The following is a 19,835-nucleotide window of genomic DNA, read 5'->3' on the forward strand; positions in this document are numbered from 1 at the left end:
CAGGGAAACAGCAAATCAGAATATTTAAACAAATAATACCAATAGGGTGGAAAACAATTCGGAATTGTTTTATATCTTAAAAAATGCTAGCGCATGAGACAAGAATTTGGGATAACATAAAGGGATAAGGGATAGAGGATAGGAAAGTTCCAAACTGAAAAGTTGAACCTTTTTAATCCGAAAAATTTGGCATGACATAAGAAAAATTTAATAAATTTAAATATTTAAAAATAAATAAAAAACAAGTAAGAAACAAGAACTGGGCAGCTAAATTCTTATAATAAAATAAATTCCCATAAATAAATAAAAATAAGTAAAAAGTAACATCAAAAGAAGTAGGAACTGAAAAGTTAAATTCCCATAATTGCGAAAATGTGTAACAACATATAAGAAAATTTGAATTTTACAATAGGAAATGTTGCACATGAAAAACCAAAACGAACTTGTTTCAAATACAATTTTATTTTTTAAATTAGAATTCGATTTGTAAATTAGAATCCTTTTCTGTGAGCATAGTCCAAGTTGATGGCATTACGAAGCAAGACTTCGGCCAACAGTTCCTGGCTCTGGAAATGCTTGTGGGCCTCATCTTGGCCATAGTTGATATCAGAAATTGGTTCCGAGTTTTCCGCTTGCCACCATTTGGGCATACTTTTGTCCACTTTCGGCGAGACATGAACCATATTGAGTCTGGGCCTGAACAGATCCGAGCCATAGAGCTCTTGGTATTGCCGGCTTCGCACAAGTTTCATGATTTGCTCAAAGGCGATCAGCGCCAAGAAGTCATAGACCGTTAGCACTGTGAGATATGTTAAATATATAAAAATACTTAAATATATATATTTAAATAGTCAGAGCACACACTTGCGTAGGCAGACGCCGTAAGAGTTAGCAATATTAGTTTTTCCAGGCTCACGAAATGCCTGACGATGCGCAGAAAGAGAACGAAAAGCGTTAGGATTTGCACGATATACACAAACTCGAATATGGCCAAGGGTAAAACAAAATAACGCCTTAGCTGTTCAAGAAATGCAAAAAAAAAAAGAAACTCAGCGAATTTCACATTTTATGCCAGCGCTCACTTTATAAGCCCCAAAGGCGGCAAGAATGCAGGACATGCAATGGATAATGGTATAAAGCTGCAGAAATATGGTAACTGTCTCGGGATCTGTAAGATAGTATGGTTATATACACGATATAGGCCACGACAAATACTGAACAACAATTATATGGCAATATGCACAAGATGTGCATTTCGACAAGAACGAAAAGAAAATTCCAAAAATTGTTTGTTTAAATTGCTGATTTTGAGGAAAAAACAAATAACATTCAATTATAACCAAATGAAAATATTGTAAAAAATACAACTAATTTTGTGAACCTAAGACACATATTTAAACATTGAAAAATATATAATTAATCCTAATTCTGAACCCATTTTCTTAAACTAATAATTATATCAATATTATAATAAAGTAATACCGCATTTTTATAGAGTTTTTTTCAGGATGGAAAAAAAAATAAAACAAAAAAATAAAAAAATAAAACAGTTTAATTATTAAATAAGAATTATAATAGAATAATATAAAATAAATATTTTTAATTCATGATTTTGTTATGAGAAAATAGTTAAGTAATATTATAGGAATATAAGTTTTTTCTATATGGAATTTTTTTTTTTATTTAAAATAATAAGAAAATGGGAAAATTCGCATTTTCTTCAGTTCATTTTACCCCGGAACACTTAAAAAAAATCCTTTTAAAAATATACGTAATAATAAAATAAAAATATTATTAAATAAATAAACTGATTGCACACAAATTTTCTTTTATTTCTTTTTTGTGCCGACAAAATGTTTGTTCAAAATTATAGAAGTGCATTATGTTCTGTGCTCTTCAACAAACAAAGACGTGTGTTTTTTTTAGTTTTGAGCAACATCTCCTCTTGTTTTTCTTTTGTTCATACTCACACTGTTCCAGCCAGTAAATGGTATCTCTGACCATATAGTAGCTGGCTCGATAGCTCAGATTAATGTCGAAGGTGGAAATTAGCGAAAGCGTGAAATCAAAGCCCTCCGTAGAGATAACATATAAAATAGTAATGCTTTTTATCTGTGAATAGTGTGCGTAAAGTTGAAAACGAGCAGAAATTAGGAATTGAGAAGTCGCTGGTTCAAAGCCAGCTGCATTTGTGACCATTCACAAAGTAAAAGGAATATCAAATTCGAGAAAAGCCAAATTGAAAGGAAAACGAATGATAAGGGACCACAGCCGAGCAACGCCGGGTAATCTCTTCTAGTTAAATATATGTTTTTAAGCTTAACAAACCAATGCAAACGCGCTTATCAGAATAACGCCCAGTCGAACCGAGGCGCAGAACAGATAGGACTCCATGAACAGCATTTCGGCCAGGCACTGAGCCTTTCGTCCTTGCGAGGCGAACGCCATGACGTTCGGCTGGCGAATGAAATATTGTTAGCCATACGCGTTGCATTAGGGCCAAATATATGAATACAAATATACAAATATGAATATCATGTATGCAGATTGGCATCTGCAGGTGGAACAAGCTTTTGTCATTTACGAAACTCCCGCCCACCCTTTGAGTCCCTTTGTCCTTGTAATCGCTCGTTATTGTCTTTGGGCCATTTGTCCGGCTGGGGCAGTCGCAGCCAGCTCGGCTAGTTGTCGCCTGAAATATGGCCAAGCGTTTAAGGTTATAGAGCTCGCAATATGTTGTTTATGAAAAGCTATTTGTGCTATTGTTCCGTGCGTCTGGGCGTACTGATTGTGGCTGCCTTGGCCATTGTAAGCAGCATACTTTTCGTATTTTTGATCCTGATCTTCATACACAACTTTCCCCAGATGCTGTCCCTAACATTGAGCACACTCCTCTTTGTGCGGGGCGTGCGCTTGTTCGACGAACTTATCGATTTGCTGGAGAATGATTCACAGTATAAGAGCAGCAATATTATACGCCGACTCATCAACTGGATAGAGCAGTGTGAGTATGAGAGTTAGGGCTGCAAATAGGGTTTGAAACAAGCTGGTTCAAACCCGGAATGTGTTAACTTTTATTCCTCTAGGAAGCGAGTCTTAAAATTGCCTCATCTTCAGCTGAAACAAAACCACGTTTCGCATTCAATTTAATTAAGTTCTTCTTCTGGCTGGGAAATTGTTTCGGAAATTTTTAAAAATTGTGTGCAACTAATGCTTTTTTCATTTATAAACATTGCAGCACCCGATAATGTGCTGATATTCCTGCAGATCATGTGCTACGCTCACATTGCAGCTGCCATTCTGGGCATGGTCGGCGCCTTGAGGGTAAGTACTTGATACACCCATTTCTAGGAGCCAATCCCAACTTCTATTACGCTCTCAATATTTCATTAGTTTTTATAATGTGTGTGAACACTTTTTAGAGCTGCAAATTTGAGCTTAGGAACTAGGAACTGGGAACTGGGAACTAGGAACTGGGAACTAGGAACTAGGAATTTGTAGTTAAATGTTTCCCTGTTTAAAGCCCTAACCCTTTGACAAAAGTGTAAAAGGGGTATACTGGTTTTTTAAAAAAAGTATGTAACAGGCAGAAAGAAGCACACAGAAGCCCACAAAGAAGTATATATATATATTCCTGATCAGCAAGAATAGACAAGTCGATCTAGCCATTCTCCGTCTGTTGAAATCTTGTTTCTTAAACAAATCTCTGACGCTTTGAGAGCTAAAGTCTCCAAATAATATAAATATATATATCAAGTATCTTTCAGGTATTTATTTATTGGGAATTCCCGACTAGAGCCTCTAACTTGTTTTCTTTTTGGGCACATTTGTGTAATTTTATTTAATTCTTTTAATTTATTTAATTATTTCATATGCGATCTATCTATCTATCTATCTTTCCATATATCTATCTATCTATCTTTCCATATATCTATCTATCTATCTATCTATCTATCTATCTTTCTATCTATCTATCATCTATCTATCTATCCATCTATCCATCTATCCATCTATCCATCTATCTATCTTTCTATCTATCTTTCCATCTATCATCTATCTATCTATCTATCTATCTATCTATCTATCTATCTATCATCTATCTATCTTTCCATATATCTATCTATATATCTATCTATCTTTCTATCTATCTATCATCTATCTATCTATCCATCTATCCATCTATCTATCTTTCTATCTATCTTTCCATCTATCATCTATCTATCTATCTATCTATCTATCTATCTATCTAACTATCTATCTATCTATCTATCTATCTATCTATCTATCTATCTATCTATCTATCTATCTATCTATCTTTCTATCAATCTATCTAACTTTCTATATAAGCTTTGCCTCTAAGAATTGTAAGATTTGCATTCTTTTGGCGTGAAACAGATTTTGAATTGTTGTAAGTTATTTGAAGCCCTTTCCTTAGCTCAGCTAAGAAGCGCACACAAAAAGATATATATGCACAGATATACATTCTAAAATCTCGAAGCCATATTTAATTTTAGAATTCTAGATTCTAGAATGTGAAATAGAAATTTTTCAAAATATATATAGTATATTTTTAAAAGTAGCTCTATTCGAGAAGTTATTTTTATTTAAATGAAATTCCTTTCAATCACTTTTTAGCTGCACAAATGGCTGTTGCTGCCGTTGGCCTTGTTCGAGCTCATCTACTTTCTGGGCATAACAATAAGCCACATTGTGATGATGATTATGCTGAAGAAGCAAATCAATTTGGGCCTGCTAATTGTGCTCACCCTGGTGGGCAGCTTCTATTGTCGTAGGTGTACGCAAATGCATTCGAGTTGTTTGCTTTTCTAATGAGTGTGTTCTGTTTGTTCGACGGCAGTTTTCGCGGGCTACAACTGTGTCACCTGCCTGGCCATGTACCAGATCATAAACCTGGTGCGGAGCAGCAAGTATCGGCAGCTTTATGGCGAGGATCCCTTTCAGCCCATACCGTTGCGGCGTGCGCAGGGCGAGATACAGCAGCTGCGCCTGCTGCACACACCCGAGGACACGGACATTGACGAGCAGAAGCGTCTGGCCAAGCTGGGCCTCTGGCCCGTGCGCCGCCAGCCTCAGGTAATCTCAGTTATTCCGGTGCAGGCTGTTCCGGCTGTCAGCATGAAGTGGTGGCAGCAACAGGCCCTCGACAAGGACGAGCAGCAGCTCCAGGACTCGGCTGTCTATCGCAACTGGCAGCGCGATGAGCTGCTGCGGGGCGTCGGCGGGGATGTGGAGCGCAAAAATGCAATCAATCGACGCTACGCGGCGGAACAACATTTTCATTGGCGCTAAGAGCTTGAGGGGTTGCCCCTCACGTGGCTTTGATTGGGATCCTCAGCAGACTTTCCCTTCCTTAATTAATCGCAGCACTTGACTTGGTGTTATATTTATTTATAAGTTAATTACGGGTGAGCTCAACTCTTCTGGGTTGAAGAGTTTAAGCTACTCTATCCCTAATACACTAACGCCTAAGTATAGTCCTTTATCACTAATTTCCTCAAGGTGTGTGTCAAAATAAAAGATGCATCACTATATATAACTATATATATGTATATATATACTATAATAGAGAACATAACACACTTCAATATTTGCATCTACATTGTGCAGCTTTGATATTTGTCAACAAAAATTTAAGGACAACGAGAAGAACTCTTTACTTAATATATTTCTTAAGCAGCTAAAATGTTGTTTTGACAAAAGCACAACGAGCTTTCATTTTGAAAAAGATAAAGAGATTTCGCTTACCGCAAATAAAAAAGCTCGCTATCGCTCGTTCTCCTTTTCTCTCTCTTGTTCAGGCTATTGTGAATGCCATTTTTTTCACACATAGTTGAACACAAAAAAAAAAAAATTACGCGCGCTTTTAAACGACTCTCAAAAATTTTTGCATGGCCGTATATCAAGGACTGGGACTGGACTAAGCTGAACTATATATACATTAAACTAGCACACATTTAACGACACGTATTTATCATCTAACACCGGGCAATTAAATATAATTTACAAGCAAATGCTTTACACAGGCACACACACAAATACGACCGATCAGCACGGCAGACACGCACAGACTAAATCCTCTTATTGAGCGCGCGCCTAGGCTAAGCCAGTACTCCCACTAATACAACAACATCTGAGAGCACACACTTAATGCAGCCAGCCTTATGCAGCAGCCGCGCTCACACAGCCCACCACAAGCCGTCTGCATGGCCCACTCTCAGCACATAGCCGCAGACTGCACTCTGAGCGTACATATAACGGGATCACAAGCGTCTGAGCCAATGGCGTGTGCGCAAAGGCCGAATGGATTATCTTGCGCGCTCACATTATCCATCCATGGACTCTCTAGATAAACGCGCTCAGCAGGCGCGACGTTTCATGCAAATACGCTAAAATACAGCTGACGCACTCATTAAGGCATATTAGCTGTATGCTTACATATGCATATGTATGTACATATATTTCTTTGTACCCTTGCTGAGAATGCTTTAAATTGTATTCTAAAATGTGTAACGCATAAAAGTAAGCATATCCGAGCTTTTGGAGTGCATATATATATATATATATATATATATATATATATATATATATGTATATACATATGTATATAAATATGTATATGGAGATATTCAAATTAGTTTAAAAACCAAATTTTTTCTATTTGGAACCAATTTAAACGATTTAAAGAAAAGTTTTATGTCCATTTTGAAGAATTCAAGTAGGAAAATAAATAAATGTAAAATACATTTTTGTTATCTTATTCGATTTTGAACAAATTGATGATTGTTGTCCATTTAATGCCAAGTTTCTAAATGCAAACCGCAATAAGAGCCTTATAAAATTGCTATAAAATTGTGGTGCAGCGGATAATAGAACGAAGGAAGAAGCCAGAATGCTTTATCAACTTATTCAATAAAAAAAAGGACACTTCGATTTCTCTGTGCGCTGCACTTGCTGGGGCTTAACAATTCAGACACCTCTTAGCATTACTTCCAGACCGCCCCCGACCCGTTCTCCATCTCCCTCACTCTCTTCTTTTTTTGGCGGAGCTCTTTTTGCATAAACGGCAGTACAGATTATGCAACTGTCTGGGATTGTCAAGCGTCGAGTCGACAACACGCTGCACACTTTGCATATCCTGCACAGGATATGGCCAGAGGAGTTGGGTAAGGGTAGCGTGGTGGCGACTTACAAATGCTTTTTGCCTTTTGCATTTGCAGTCAAATGCACAGCGCGCCGATAAAAAAGGGAGAAGCGGAAAGTTTCTGGACTATTGTGATGCCAAACGAAAAATCAAAGTGTCTCGCAATTGTGCCCAGGCACTTGGCGACGGGTGCATTGAAGCAGAAGGCAGGAGCGAACGGAGAGAGAGAGCGGGAGGGTGTGAGAGCGAGCGATACAGTCAATTTGAATGTCTGCCCGCCGTCGCCATTCCCAGTGTCCCGCTCACTCAGAACTCTGGCCACACTGGCGGGCACCACTGAGAATTCAGCGCTATGTTGACAGTTAGCAGTTACAGTTACAGTTACTCTCGACAGTGTTGCAGTGCTGCCAGCTTGCACACTAATTTAATTAAAACTTTTTGGCCCACAATAAAACAGTGAAGTCTATCAGTCGGCAGCCAGTCGAGCCCAGACAGCTGAGACTCAAAACTGTTCCCGGCTACATAATTGCTTTGTATAGTCCTTCCCAGAAGTTGGCAATACAATTATGGATTTAGTAAATAAATTTGAATAAGTTTAGGTTATTTTTGTTATTAGTTTTGAGCGAATTCAATTCGTAATTTAAGTGTTCTAGTTTGAATGGAACAGAGCGTGAACTACTGAACTAGTTCGCGGTGCATGAAAATACCAGACTGAATTGAACGTTTTGAATGAACTAGCGCTGGGAGCCCTAAATGAACTGTAAAATTATTATTATTGTATTTATGATGATTATTATTATTATTAATCCGAGTATATAAAAATATTAAATTACACTGTTTTGAACCAGCGACCTTCTCAATTACTAAATTTATTATTAATACTCCTTAAATGTATGATATTTATTTAATGACTGCAATCAAAACAAACACTTTCACTAAGTTAGCAGATTTTTTTTCCATTTCCGTAACATGAACGGAACACACGTAAAACTGTACGTGTCGCTGATTATCTGCCGTGTGCTTAGCAGCGGATTAGCCTGCCAAAAAAAAAAAAAAGAAAAGCATAAGAAGAAGAAGCAAGTCGAGCCTTGGCAACAGAACCACTCAACGTCGGGGCTGGCACGTGGCGAACTGTGACTTTGCAACAAGTGGATGATGGGTGGATGTGGCATGTGTAAGGTTCTAGGTAGGTGGAAGTCAAGTTAACGACAGCTGGCTGGAGGCTGAGAGCCAAGTCTGTCGCTGGGCGGATTTTAATTCAATGTGCATGTGTGTGCAAAGCTCATCTGGATTAAATCAGTTAAGAATATTTCATTTAATTTACAAAAACGCGAGTCATTCAATTAAGGTGACATTATATATTTAATAGTTAGCTTAATCATATAACATTTATGTACGCATATATCAATTAAAATATTAATGATGCTCAATAAGAAATATTTATTTTATGGCTTTCAAGCAGTCTACATTTAAGAGTTACACATTAAATGACAAAGTCATGAGACTCTCTTTAAGGGCATAAACATATTTATACATAAGTATGCATAACTGTTATATGCCTTAGTGAGTGCGTCAGCTCTATCTAAAGCATTTGCATAACACTTCGCGCCTGCTGAGCGCGTTTATCCAGAGGGTCCATAATGTGGATAATGCAAGCGTAGATGATAATCGGATACTGCGCACACGCCATTGGCTCAGACGCTTGTGATCCTGTTATATGTACGCTCAGAGTGCAGTCTGAAGCTCAATGCAGAGAGCGGGCCATGTGGGCGGGCTGTGCTGTGTGTATGCCGTGAGCGCGGCTGCTGGATTATAAGTGTGCTCTCAGATGTTGTTGTATTAGTGGGAGTACTGGCTTAGCCTAGGCGCGCGCTCAATAAGAGGATTTAGTCTGTGCGCGTCTGCCGTGTTGATCGGTTGTATTTGTGTGTGTGCCTGTGTGAACGCGTTTGATTGTAAATTATATTAAATTGTCCGGTGTTAGGTGATAAATACATGGCGCGTGTGCTAGTTTAGTGCATATACCAGTTTCCGAACTTTGGTCATGCAGTAATATTTGATAAAAGGTTAAAAAGCGCGGGTTTTTTATTGGTGCTTGGTTGTGTGTGTAAAATTTGAAAAGTGAAAAATTGGCGTACGATTAAATGTGATTCACAATAGTCGCCTGAGCAAGAGAGAGAAAAGGAGAGCGAGCAACAGCCAGCTTTTTTTTGCGGTAAGCGAAATTATTTTTATCTACTTAAAAATAAAAGCTCGTTGGGCTTTTGTCAAATCAACTTTTTTATCTGCTTAAGAAATACTTTTTGGGAAAAGGTTTGCTCTTTAATTATTTTTGTCAAAACAGTTATACAAATTATTTGAACAAATTGTGTTTTTATACAAACTATTAGGAGCGTATAACAGAATGTTAGTTTACATATTGTTTATGTTAACTAACATTTTAATACTCGCTTACAATGTAAAGAGAGCATATTAGTTTTGGGCTTTATGCGTCTTGCTGGCTAGACATTATTTTGATTATTATTATTTATTAATAATAATTGTATTGTTTATTTTGTGTATAACTCGTGTATAAATGTTAAAGTGTTGGCTACGCCTACGGGGGGCGTGGCTAATCCCAAATATCTGTAACTGGAGCCAGACAGATTTAATTGTTCTAAAGATCTAAAGTTTAATAAGAAATATCGATAAAATGGTGAATAAATCAAATAATTTGCATTATTTTTTACACACTTTACATTTATTGATTGAAGTTGTCAAATAAGAAACTTATGCAATTCTTTAACGTAGTTAAATACCAGTTGAATACTCTGAGTCAAGTCGGCGATAGGATGAGGAGGGGGTGTGGTGAGGGGGGGGGGGGGGGTGTGGGAAGGGGATCGCAGCTCAAATTGTGGGCAGATGATGCTCGGTGCGATGGAGCATGGCCGCATTCTTGTTCAGCGGCTGCAGCTTGACAAAGTCCTGATGCGGATGATGATGATGCTGATGCTGATGCTGATTGCTCGGCAGCAGCGGCAAGGAGGTGTTTGAAGTCTGCTGTACAGGATTATAGAATGATGCAATAATGAAGGGGGTAGGACTTCTCTGCGAGCTCACCTTTGATTTATCACGTGCCGCCGCAATGGCCGCCGCCTGCGCCGCGCCCGTCTGCAGCTGCTGGGCGGCCGTGGCCAGCATGAACTGCTGGGAGGCCAGCTGCTGCTGGCGCAGCGTGGCCGCCTCCAGGCTGTTGATATGTTCCAGCTCGCGCTGTTTGGCTATGTAGTCGTCGAAGTAGGAGTGCTTGATCAGCTTGTCGCAGGACCAGCGCTTGGCCGGATCCTTGTCGAGGCATTTTTTGAGCACATCGATGGTGAGCGGATTCTGCAGCGCCTTCGCCGGCATTTTGTCCTCCAGCGGCTCCAGCGTCGGCGGCACCGGCAGCGTTATGCCCTTAAAGTACTCGTTCTGCCCGAAGATCTGTATGTGCCGCGGCAGCAAGTCGCCCAGCGTCTTTCGTATCAAATACAGCTGATCCACATCGCTGCGTCCCGGCCACAGCGCCTCGCCGCGCACCAGCTCCGCGAACAGGCAGCCGATCGCCCACACGTCCACCGGTGTGCCGTATTGTGTGTCGCCCACAAGCAGCTCGGGCGCCCGATACCAGCGGGTGGCCACATAGTCTGTGTAGTTCTCGCCCGGACTGAGCATGCGGGCGAAGCCAAAGTCGCACAGCTTCACCTGGCCCTGGGCCGTCAGCAATATGTTCTCTGGCTTGATGTCGCGATGCAGGCAGCCCTGCTTGTGGCAATATGCCACGCCCAATAGTGTCTGATAGCAGATCTGCTTGGTCAGCGGCTCCGGGCAGCCCTGCGGATGCCTCTCCAGCTCGTGCAGCACCGTCAGCTCGCAGAACTCAAAGACCAAATGCAGGCGACGCTTGCGACGAAACACTTCCAATAGGGACACCAGATTTGGGTGCTTGAGATTCTAAAAGAGATAGAAATTGAAATAAGTTGGGATTAAATGCGAAAGTTCGAACTTATAAGATTAGATTTTGTATTAAGTGAGAAAGGAAGAAAGAACGAAACTAATAAATGTTCTGGCGGATAGATGGAGATCTAGGATTCAAGTGAAGCTCTTTATTGCTGGGCTTGGCGAGGATATCTCGAGGAGCAAAGTTCAATAATTCCCTATCTCCAGTTCTTTTTTCAAATTTGCAAGAGTCTTCCAATGTAGATCTTCAAACATTTAGTTTGATTGCAATTCAAAGAAACTTATATTCTGTTTGACAAAAAACATTGATTATCTAATTATCCTATCTGTACATATCTTTAATCTCCAGGAGAGGAGTTCATTTACACTTAACTCATTTACATTTAATTCATTTACACTTAACTCATCCTAATAACACTTTCCTTTATGTCAAAAGTGCATATTCTTAAGTACATATATCTTTTTTAATTATCTGCTATTTCCTATTCGAATTTGAATCATATTCAAATGTTATTATTCCTAGTCCCACTTGAATAATAATATGTCTATCTAAAAGTATTCTGGCGCGAGCATATGTTATACTTTTTCGACCGATTGTTTCTATGGCAGCTTTATGATATAGTGGTCCGATCCGCTCGGAGCGAACGTATTTACTGTCTGCAATTGAAAGAAGGACCTATGAAAAGTTTTAAGAGGATAGTTTTAAGACTGAGGGACGGAGAGACGAACATATAAACTCGACTGTTGATGCTGATCAAGAATATATATACTTTATGGGGTCGCAGATGTTTCCTTCCTTGATGCCCTATAAGGGTATCAAATGCGCTGCGCTTCGATAAACACAGTGTATACCGCAGTGCTAAGCGCGCAGAAGAAGCTTTGTCGCCATTTTGTTGCTTATAATTCTCAAATGGTTACAGCTAAGAACCGAAGATAGTGGCTTGCTTTGTAGACTCGACATTGTCAGCTTTCATGATAGAATTAAAAAACCTTTTGCAATATAACAAAAAAATTTAAAAATTGTTTTTTAAGAAAATCACATAAATGCGATATAGTATTATTTAAAAAACATATATATATATATATGCATAGAAATATTTATATTTTGTTTGAGTTTGAGTTCTTGTAATTACCTTGAGCAGCCTTATTTCTCGCAGCGCTATTTTGCGAATGGCTGGATCGTCCTCAGACTCGACAAATCTCTTGACCGCAACGAGTGCGCCAGTTTCTCGATCCCGGCATTTGTAGACAACGCCGTAGGAGCCCTCGCCCAGGCGACTGAGCTTCTCATAACGATCCATTTTGCTGCTACCTTGTGGTCTGCAAGTGTTGCAAATAGATAAAAGTATATTTATATGTTGTAATGTTGTAAATAGAATATTAAAAGTTTTTAATTAGATATTTAGTTAGGCATTTAGTTCTGGTTACTTTGGTTTACCTTAGACTCAAACATTGACCACGTTTGATGTTTGCACGACGCATTGCTTTGCATTGAGCACAAAGAATGTTTGTAATGTTATTTGTTTGACACGAACACATGAGAGAGAGAGCGAGAGAGAGACAACACAGTCACAAATGTGTGCATGGAATCAGGCACTACATATGACTATATGGCATATATATAAAAGTGAGCTGTGAGATCTTTTGATGTTCTTTGCACTTTCTATATCGATTTTGAGTATTAATTTTGTTGTTGCTGTCCAAAAAGTTGCGAATCTGATTGCTTTTGTGTTTTTTTAATGCAGTGAAAACGAATGAGATTAGAAAAGTATTCATGAGTTATTTGAATGGCAGGCAATAAAGTTACGAATGTTTTATAATTGAAAAAAAAGTGCGTAGATAATTTTAAAAATATAAAATGAATAACAAATTATTTAAGTTCTGCTTGTATCTTAAATATTTACACTAATTTCTTCATTCCCCATTTAAAAACTGGCTCTTCTTCTGCTTTGCTTTGTTTCTTAAGCAAATAAAATTAATAATTTTTTTTTACACTAATAATATAAAATTCTCATTTTTCTCATTTTAAGAATAGCCTCTGATATACATATGTGATATATTTATTAATTTCTTTAGTCCCAAATATTTCTCTTTATTTTTTGCCTGGGTTGTGAGGCAATGAACATGATTATTGCTTTATATTTAATATTTAAAAATATATAAAATATTAAAACGATTTTGTTCTCTCAATTCCTTGGACTTATAAAAATGGTATCTATTTTTTGCGCCTTGTTGACTTTTATGCCTCTTCAAAGATTTATAAATTTTAAAAATAATAATAAAATAAATAAAAAAATACAAATAATTAAAAACCTTAAAATTAAAATAAAACTAAAAAAAGAAAACAAAAACAATAATAAAAAATGATTAAAATAATTATAAACAAATAAATACAAAAAGTAGTAAAAATACTAATGAAAAAGTATTAAAAATAAAATTTAAAGAAAATTGAAGAATAATTTATTAATAATAATTCAAATCGTTTTCCAGTTAATATACGCCAATTAGTTATAATTAGACACTGATATAATTATGCGTCTAAATAATTACGTCTGAGTAAAATCAATATTAATAATACCATATGCTTTAATGATAGTTAAGTGAGACCCAACTAATAATTTCTCGCTGGAACAGCAAAACTGGAGCTAAAATCGATTGCCCAGCTACAATTGAAATGCGTGTCCTTTTCCGTCAAAATGGCGTTTTATGCATACAACTCGAGGATTTTAGCTGATGTGCTGCTCTTTATACTATTGCCCGATAAAAAGCCAACATTTGCTGGCGTTTCAATGTCAGACCGAGCCGAGGTAACTGAACCTTGCTGTGGCAGGCAGAGGAAGGACTCGAACCATTAAGCATGTGTGTGCAGCTCGTAAACATAGAAAAATGCAATTAAATGAAATATTCATGTGCCGCGTCCAAGGTCCAACTGCAAAATGGAATTGAACTTAACAAAAATACAAAAAAAAAGAAAAAGTGAAGCCAGTAAAAAGCAGAGAAAACAGACAGAAAATTAACACTTAGCAGCTGTCGAACTGAGCACTTACCTAGCTGGTATCCATCTGGCTATAACTTTACACGTATTTGCCACTAGTTTTTGGTTGTGATAGTTTTGTGGAGTTGAGTATTTAATGAAATTTATACATGCCATGCGAAATGATTGTGTGAAATGCACAATTATTTGGATTAAAATCTTGCACAGATGCAATGCTCTCTAATAATACACACCATGCGCTAAATAGTCGTTCTTTTGTTTTGTTTTTTTTTTTGTTTTATCGTCTACCGATCAATATGATTCTGACGAATTTTGTTCTAAGGTCGTCGCAGACGCGTGCGAAACGGTTCGAAAGCCGTTTTGTTTGACTGACAACCAGCGACTGATTGCCCGGACTTTTGGGGCCCGGCTAGGGCGCAGCCAATGTCATAGCAATGCGACCAAAGTTAACAATGCTGAACAAAAAACCACAACAAAAGCAAAAACCATGCGCACTGCTCCAAAGTTTTTCAAGAAGTTTCATGTTTGACTCATGTTGTGGCTACCCCTTATCCCCCGCCCACACCCTCATGAGCCCTGCTCTATGGCTTGTGTTGTGTTTGCTTTCGTCGACCGACGTTTGCCGGAAAGCATTTGAGGCGTAGTTTTTCTTTTTACTCTGGCCTTTTGAGGTTACCTGGTAGTTTCTGGCTAAACGGGAACTTCTTGGGTCAGCCAAGCAATAACTAGGGGAAGACAGTTAAACTGGTGCAGCAGTGCAAACGACTTGAGACTGAGCGGGTTTTGGGTGGGTTTTCCAGGGAATTATGAGTTATTAATGTCTGGCATTTGGGAGTGCAACTAAGGCATAGTACGCCAGAATATTACGGAAATAAGTCTTACAAAGTGTGCTTGACACGTTTGTCTGCTCGTGCCCAATTGATAGTTAAATATTTAATTAATGCCAATTATACTGAATAAGTAGTACTCGAATATATACATTTTTGATAGCTGGAAATAATGTTAAGCTCGCACAGTTAGAGACGGCATTGATAATCTGTTATCGATAACATTTGCTTGTTTCGATTGCAAATACATGTCTTAATTTAAAGAAATTATAATTAAAGTCTTGAGAGTTTCAATTAGAAATCATATTTTTCTTCAAAGAAAAAAAAAATAAATAAGAAATTTTCAAAATTTAAAACAATATTTTTTTTATTAAAGTAACATAATTTAGAATATAATTAGAGCTGTCTTTATTTATTTAATTAAATAAAATTGTATATTTGAGCATGTTTTTATTTTAACTTTATCTATAAAAAATATTTTTTTTTTTTAATTTCAACTTAATATAAAATAACTTATTTTAAGTTATTTCCAAGAAAACAAAAGTTTTCACAAAATAATTTTGGGTTGGGGAAAAATGTTAATTTAAATATAAATTATAATTAATTAAAATTATTTATATACATATATTAATATAACTAAAAATATTGGTAGCCGCAGCTTGAGGTTTAATAATATAAAATATTGACTAATTTAATAGTATTAAGTATATTTTAGTAAATATTTATATGGGTAAGTGCAGAATGAGGCTTTCATACTATATAATATTAATTATATTTTAATATATTTTGCTAGTTGTAGATTTAATTAGCTCAGAATTAAAGTTATAAAACTATTAAATTCAATTTCTCTTTATACTTAGTTTTTTTATTTTAAAGTTTTATGATTAAAATATATAAATAAACCTAGTATCTAAGATTCTAGCTATGGTGCACAATGAAACAGCTAATAAATTAATTAATAAGAAATATGTAAATAATTAAATAAGTAAAAAAAATGATATTTTATATGTGAACTCTTGTTCACTTAAGACTTTGTTTATGCTAGGCTGCAATTATTCTAAATTGAGTCTCTCCCTCCACAACCTTATAAAAGTATTAAAGTAAACAGTTAAACCTTGGAAAACATGGCCCGTCATGGGTTAAAGCTAATTTTTGAAAATACCAAATTGATAGATTTTGTGTTTTAAACTCCACATAAACTGCTGGAATGTTCGAGTCTTTTACATATTTTCTCGCTTGCATTCAGGCTTACCTTCGCAGTGAAAACAGCTTGGATATCTCAAACATTTTCATGGTGCACGTCGATATATATAATATTATATTTTATTGCTTTATCACCTTCGAAACTTCAGTAATAACAACAAAGACAGCGACAATGACAACGACAACGACATAAGCGTCGCCCGACGAGGACGACGATTGAAAATAAAATGGAGCACGAGACGTTGTCGAAACGTCAAGAGCCGGCGAACGACTGAAGTTTTGTGCTGGCCAGAACTTGAGCAGTGGCAAACAAAGTGGCCAGCACGCAAACCATGGGCCAACACCGGGCCAAAAAGTCGATTGCATTTGCGGACATTGCACATACGCCGCGTTGGACATTGGCGCTTCCGCTTTTGTTACGTTTTGCTTTGTTGCGTGTTGCATTAAACATACATTAAATATACTCAAAAATGCATTGAAATCCGGAGTAAGCAGCGTTTCAGAAATGAATTACTAAACATTGTCACGCATACGCCGTGTTGTGCCACAGAAAAAGAACGTGAGAGGAAGAGGGAGAGAGAGAGAGAGAGAGAGGGAGACATACTTAGAACAATAAAAATACAGTCGTAACACCTTTTTATACCCTGAATCCAATCAGAAATGGGCAATAAGAGTATATGTATGTAAACGCGTCGATCTCGAGAACTGTAAAAGCTTAGGACTTTAAATTCTGAAATATAAATATTCGTATACCATACGTAGAGAAAGTGTATTTGGCTTTCGTTAACTTCCCTCTTTTTAAAAATATCGATAAATATCGATTTTGAACAACTAAAAAATTAAATAATATATATATCTCTATTCTGATATAAGGTGCATTACAAACTGAGTCGGCACAGCTTCTATCTTCCATCTACAAATACTTATCGATATTATTGATTATATGATTATAACGAGCTTAGTTCATTAGTTTATATCTTCTATCTTTGATCCCGGAGACAATAAAAGCTACAGACTTCTGCACCAAAGGCAGCATTGGTTAATCAAGTTTTCATCGATATCTCCTGTGTTCTTTGATAATATCGATAAATATCGATTTAAAGACATGGTTTTTTGAACATTCCCCGAAGATTATAAGAGCTAGATACACTAAGCTTGGTATGTAGGTTGTTGCTAAATATTTAGAGATTACAAATAGTTCACTTTTTGATACTTTTCCCTAGTGCATGATATTTGAGAGAGTCTGCTTTTAAAGGCAGACAGCTCGATGGGTATAGGGTATCGCCTCGTCGGGTAATTCCGACTGAAGCACTCTTGCTTGTTAATTTGTGTTCTGTGCCAAACCCTCTAATTGCTCTCACTAATTTCGCCAATAAGCTGACGGCTTTTGACCTTTTCTCTTGCTGGCCAAGTGGCGGGGCATTTGTATACAAATGATTCGCGCAATTCAATTTGCATAATTATACTGCCGGCGTTTGAGTGGATCGTCTCTTTTGCTTTTACAACGTTGTGAATGCCACAGCATTTGCTTTGATTTCTCACGTTGAATTGTGCTCGTTTTCATGCCTCCTAATTATACTCTTCACGGCTTATATTAACTCAATAACTACTATTTCATTATTTACTGTACTAAAGCTCTTGGACACAATGTTCCCTTTCGAGTCGGGTTCAATAGTCGACAGTTGCCGGCGGCTATTCAACTCTTGGTCAAGTGGGTAGCCAAAAACCCATTGTTATAATATTGATTATGTATTACGAACTGCGACGGCTTTCAATGAGTGGGAGGGAGAGGTATATATATATATAGAGAGAGAGAGAGAGAGAGGGCGTCCGAGTGCGAAGTCTGCCAAATGAAGTAATAGTCTGGTGAGCCAAGAAGTGTGTTAAGCTTCGGTTATTTAATTAGGTGGTAATAATTATAAGAGGATATTATTTAACATTATATCACTGGTCATTGTGGTAGAATATTTCAAGTCAAAGTATACGATTGCTTAAAATTTTTTAAAAAATAAAACGATGTAACTTTATTATAAGTAAAATATTTTTGTAAAATATTTTTGTTGTACTACAATTTAGTAATATATTTATGGAATTATGAAATCCATTCGCTAATTATTATTTTTTTTAACAGTTTAAAAATTGGAAGCAGATCAGAGTTATGCAATTTAATTTTTATAGCTGGGAATTTTTATTTTTATTTAATGTTATATTTTACTTTAAGAAGTTTAAGTTTAATTATGGAGGTGAAGGCCTTTAGCGCTTTTTATTATTAAATTTTATATAATAATAGAGTTGCGGAGTTGCCATACTTTTATATTTAGCTTACACATTGTTACCATATTAAACTAACTTCATAAAAAAGCCAACTTTATCACTTTCTGATTATAATTTGTTTACCCGTACGAAAAGAAGGCAGAGTTGCCGCCTTTGCAGTTTTTATAAGCGAAGAAAACCAGAGTTGTCCCCCTGCAACGCATTTAATATGTTGTTGGGGATAAGTTTGGTTTCAAATGATTTTCCACTTTTATTTTTAACATGTAAATAGAACAGGCAGAGTTGCTAAATTTGCAATTTCAATAAAGAAACAAGAGCAGAGTTGCCACACTGCAATGTGATATATTGTCCCTAGAAAGATTTTCAGAATAACTTTAGGCGGTTCTTTGATTAAGAGAGAGTGACCTTTTGACAGAACTCACTTGAAATTAGCTTAAATGAAAAACAAAGACCATAAAAAATAAATAGAAGGCGGGAAAGAACACAACTTTCTGCTCTAAAGAAGTTAAAAAAAGAAGCAGCTTTTCGTTATATTAAATGAACTCTTTTGATTGGGCTAATATACGTTCTGTTGCATTTAAATGCTTCGAGTATATGACTTCGCCTTAGGGCATATATTTCGTGTTGCAAACAATATGTAAGTCATCTTGAAGGTGTGCCTCGTAACCTTTGCAGTTGGGACAGCGAACTGACTTTTTTCACAGAGAAAGAGAGCGAGAGAGAGATAGAGAGAGAGAGAGACCACAAGTTCGAGTTGTTGTAAAAAGGAGGCTTGAAAATAATCAGCGCAACGAACAACTTTTGCTCAAGTGCCTGTTGTAAAAATAGAAATAAATATGCGTGGCAAAAAGTTTTGCACACGGCAAAGCTGGCAACGCGGACACCGCCGAAGTGTGGCAACGTTGCGTACACTGAGCGAATAATGCGAACTTATGCCAACTGAAATAGCTTTGTTGGTTGCGCTTAGGGCCAGCATTGAAGTTTGGCCTTGCGCGCAAAAATACACAGGCTGCGAGCGCCATAAATAACAAGCTATTAATGCCAAATGTGCAGCGCATATACACGCAGCAAATGAAAAAAAACCATTGCATACTTACGGGCTGCAGACAATGTGGCATGCGTAGCAAAGGCCAAGGTTGATGTTGTGAACGGAAGGGGTTACCGGATTGGAGGGAGGGCTTAAATGTCATTGGGCGCTTTGTTTGCAGCCGTTAAGTTGTTCCTTTTGCACAAATTTTTCACTTTCAGTTGGCAGGGCAAAAGAAACTTTAACGAAGCTAATTACGAAGTTTTGACTCGATTCGCTTTTTGTGAACTTCGACCTACCTGGGCTGTCTGGCATTTATGCCTGGCTCATGGCACACCTGTATCTTCTGTATAAGCCGATAGAGAAATG

General features: G+C 37.2%; 3 protein-coding genes across 3 annotated transcripts; 1 reads left to right on the forward strand and 2 right to left on the reverse strand.

The window, feature by feature from the left end:
• Window positions 1-491: 491 nt before the first annotated feature.
• Window positions 492-2,403, reverse strand: LOC115759306. The gene is made up of 5 exons (XM_030700211.1): window positions 2,329-2,403; window positions 1,971-2,112; window positions 1,083-1,168; window positions 865-1,018; window positions 492-799 (listed from the first exon to the last, which is right to left on the reverse strand). The coding sequence occupies exons 1-5, from the start codon at window positions 2,401-2,403 to the stop codon at window positions 492-494; spliced, it is 765 nt and encodes a 254-aa protein (XP_030556071.1).
• Window positions 2,404-2,733: 330 nt separating this feature from the next.
• On the forward strand, window positions 2,734-5,310 carry LOC115759311. Its single transcript, XM_030700221.1, has 5 exons — window positions 2,734-2,808; window positions 2,866-3,004; window positions 3,239-3,324; window positions 4,636-4,789; window positions 4,859-5,310. Exons 1-5 carry the CDS (start codon window positions 2,734-2,736, stop codon window positions 5,308-5,310), a joined length of 906 nt encoding a protein of 301 aa, XP_030556081.1.
• Window positions 5,311-10,048: 4,738 nt separating this feature from the next.
• Window positions 10,049-16,284, reverse strand: LOC115758881 (cyclin-dependent kinase-like 1). The gene is made up of 4 exons (XM_030699675.1): window positions 16,215-16,284; window positions 12,274-12,460; window positions 10,262-11,134; window positions 10,049-10,198 (listed from the first exon to the last, which is right to left on the reverse strand). Exons 1-4 carry the CDS (start codon window positions 16,253-16,255, stop codon window positions 10,049-10,051), a joined length of 1,251 nt encoding a protein of 416 aa, XP_030555535.1. The 5' UTR covers window positions 16,256-16,284.
• Window positions 16,285-19,835: the final 3,551 nt, after the last annotated feature.

This window comes from Drosophila novamexicana, unplaced genomic scaffold (genome assembly GCF_003285875.2).
Source record: "Drosophila novamexicana strain 15010-1031.04,08,12 unplaced genomic scaffold, DnovRS2.1 tig00000193-arrow-pilon, whole genome shotgun sequence".
Taxonomy (NCBI): domain Eukaryota; kingdom Metazoa; phylum Arthropoda; class Insecta; order Diptera; family Drosophilidae; genus Drosophila; species Drosophila novamexicana.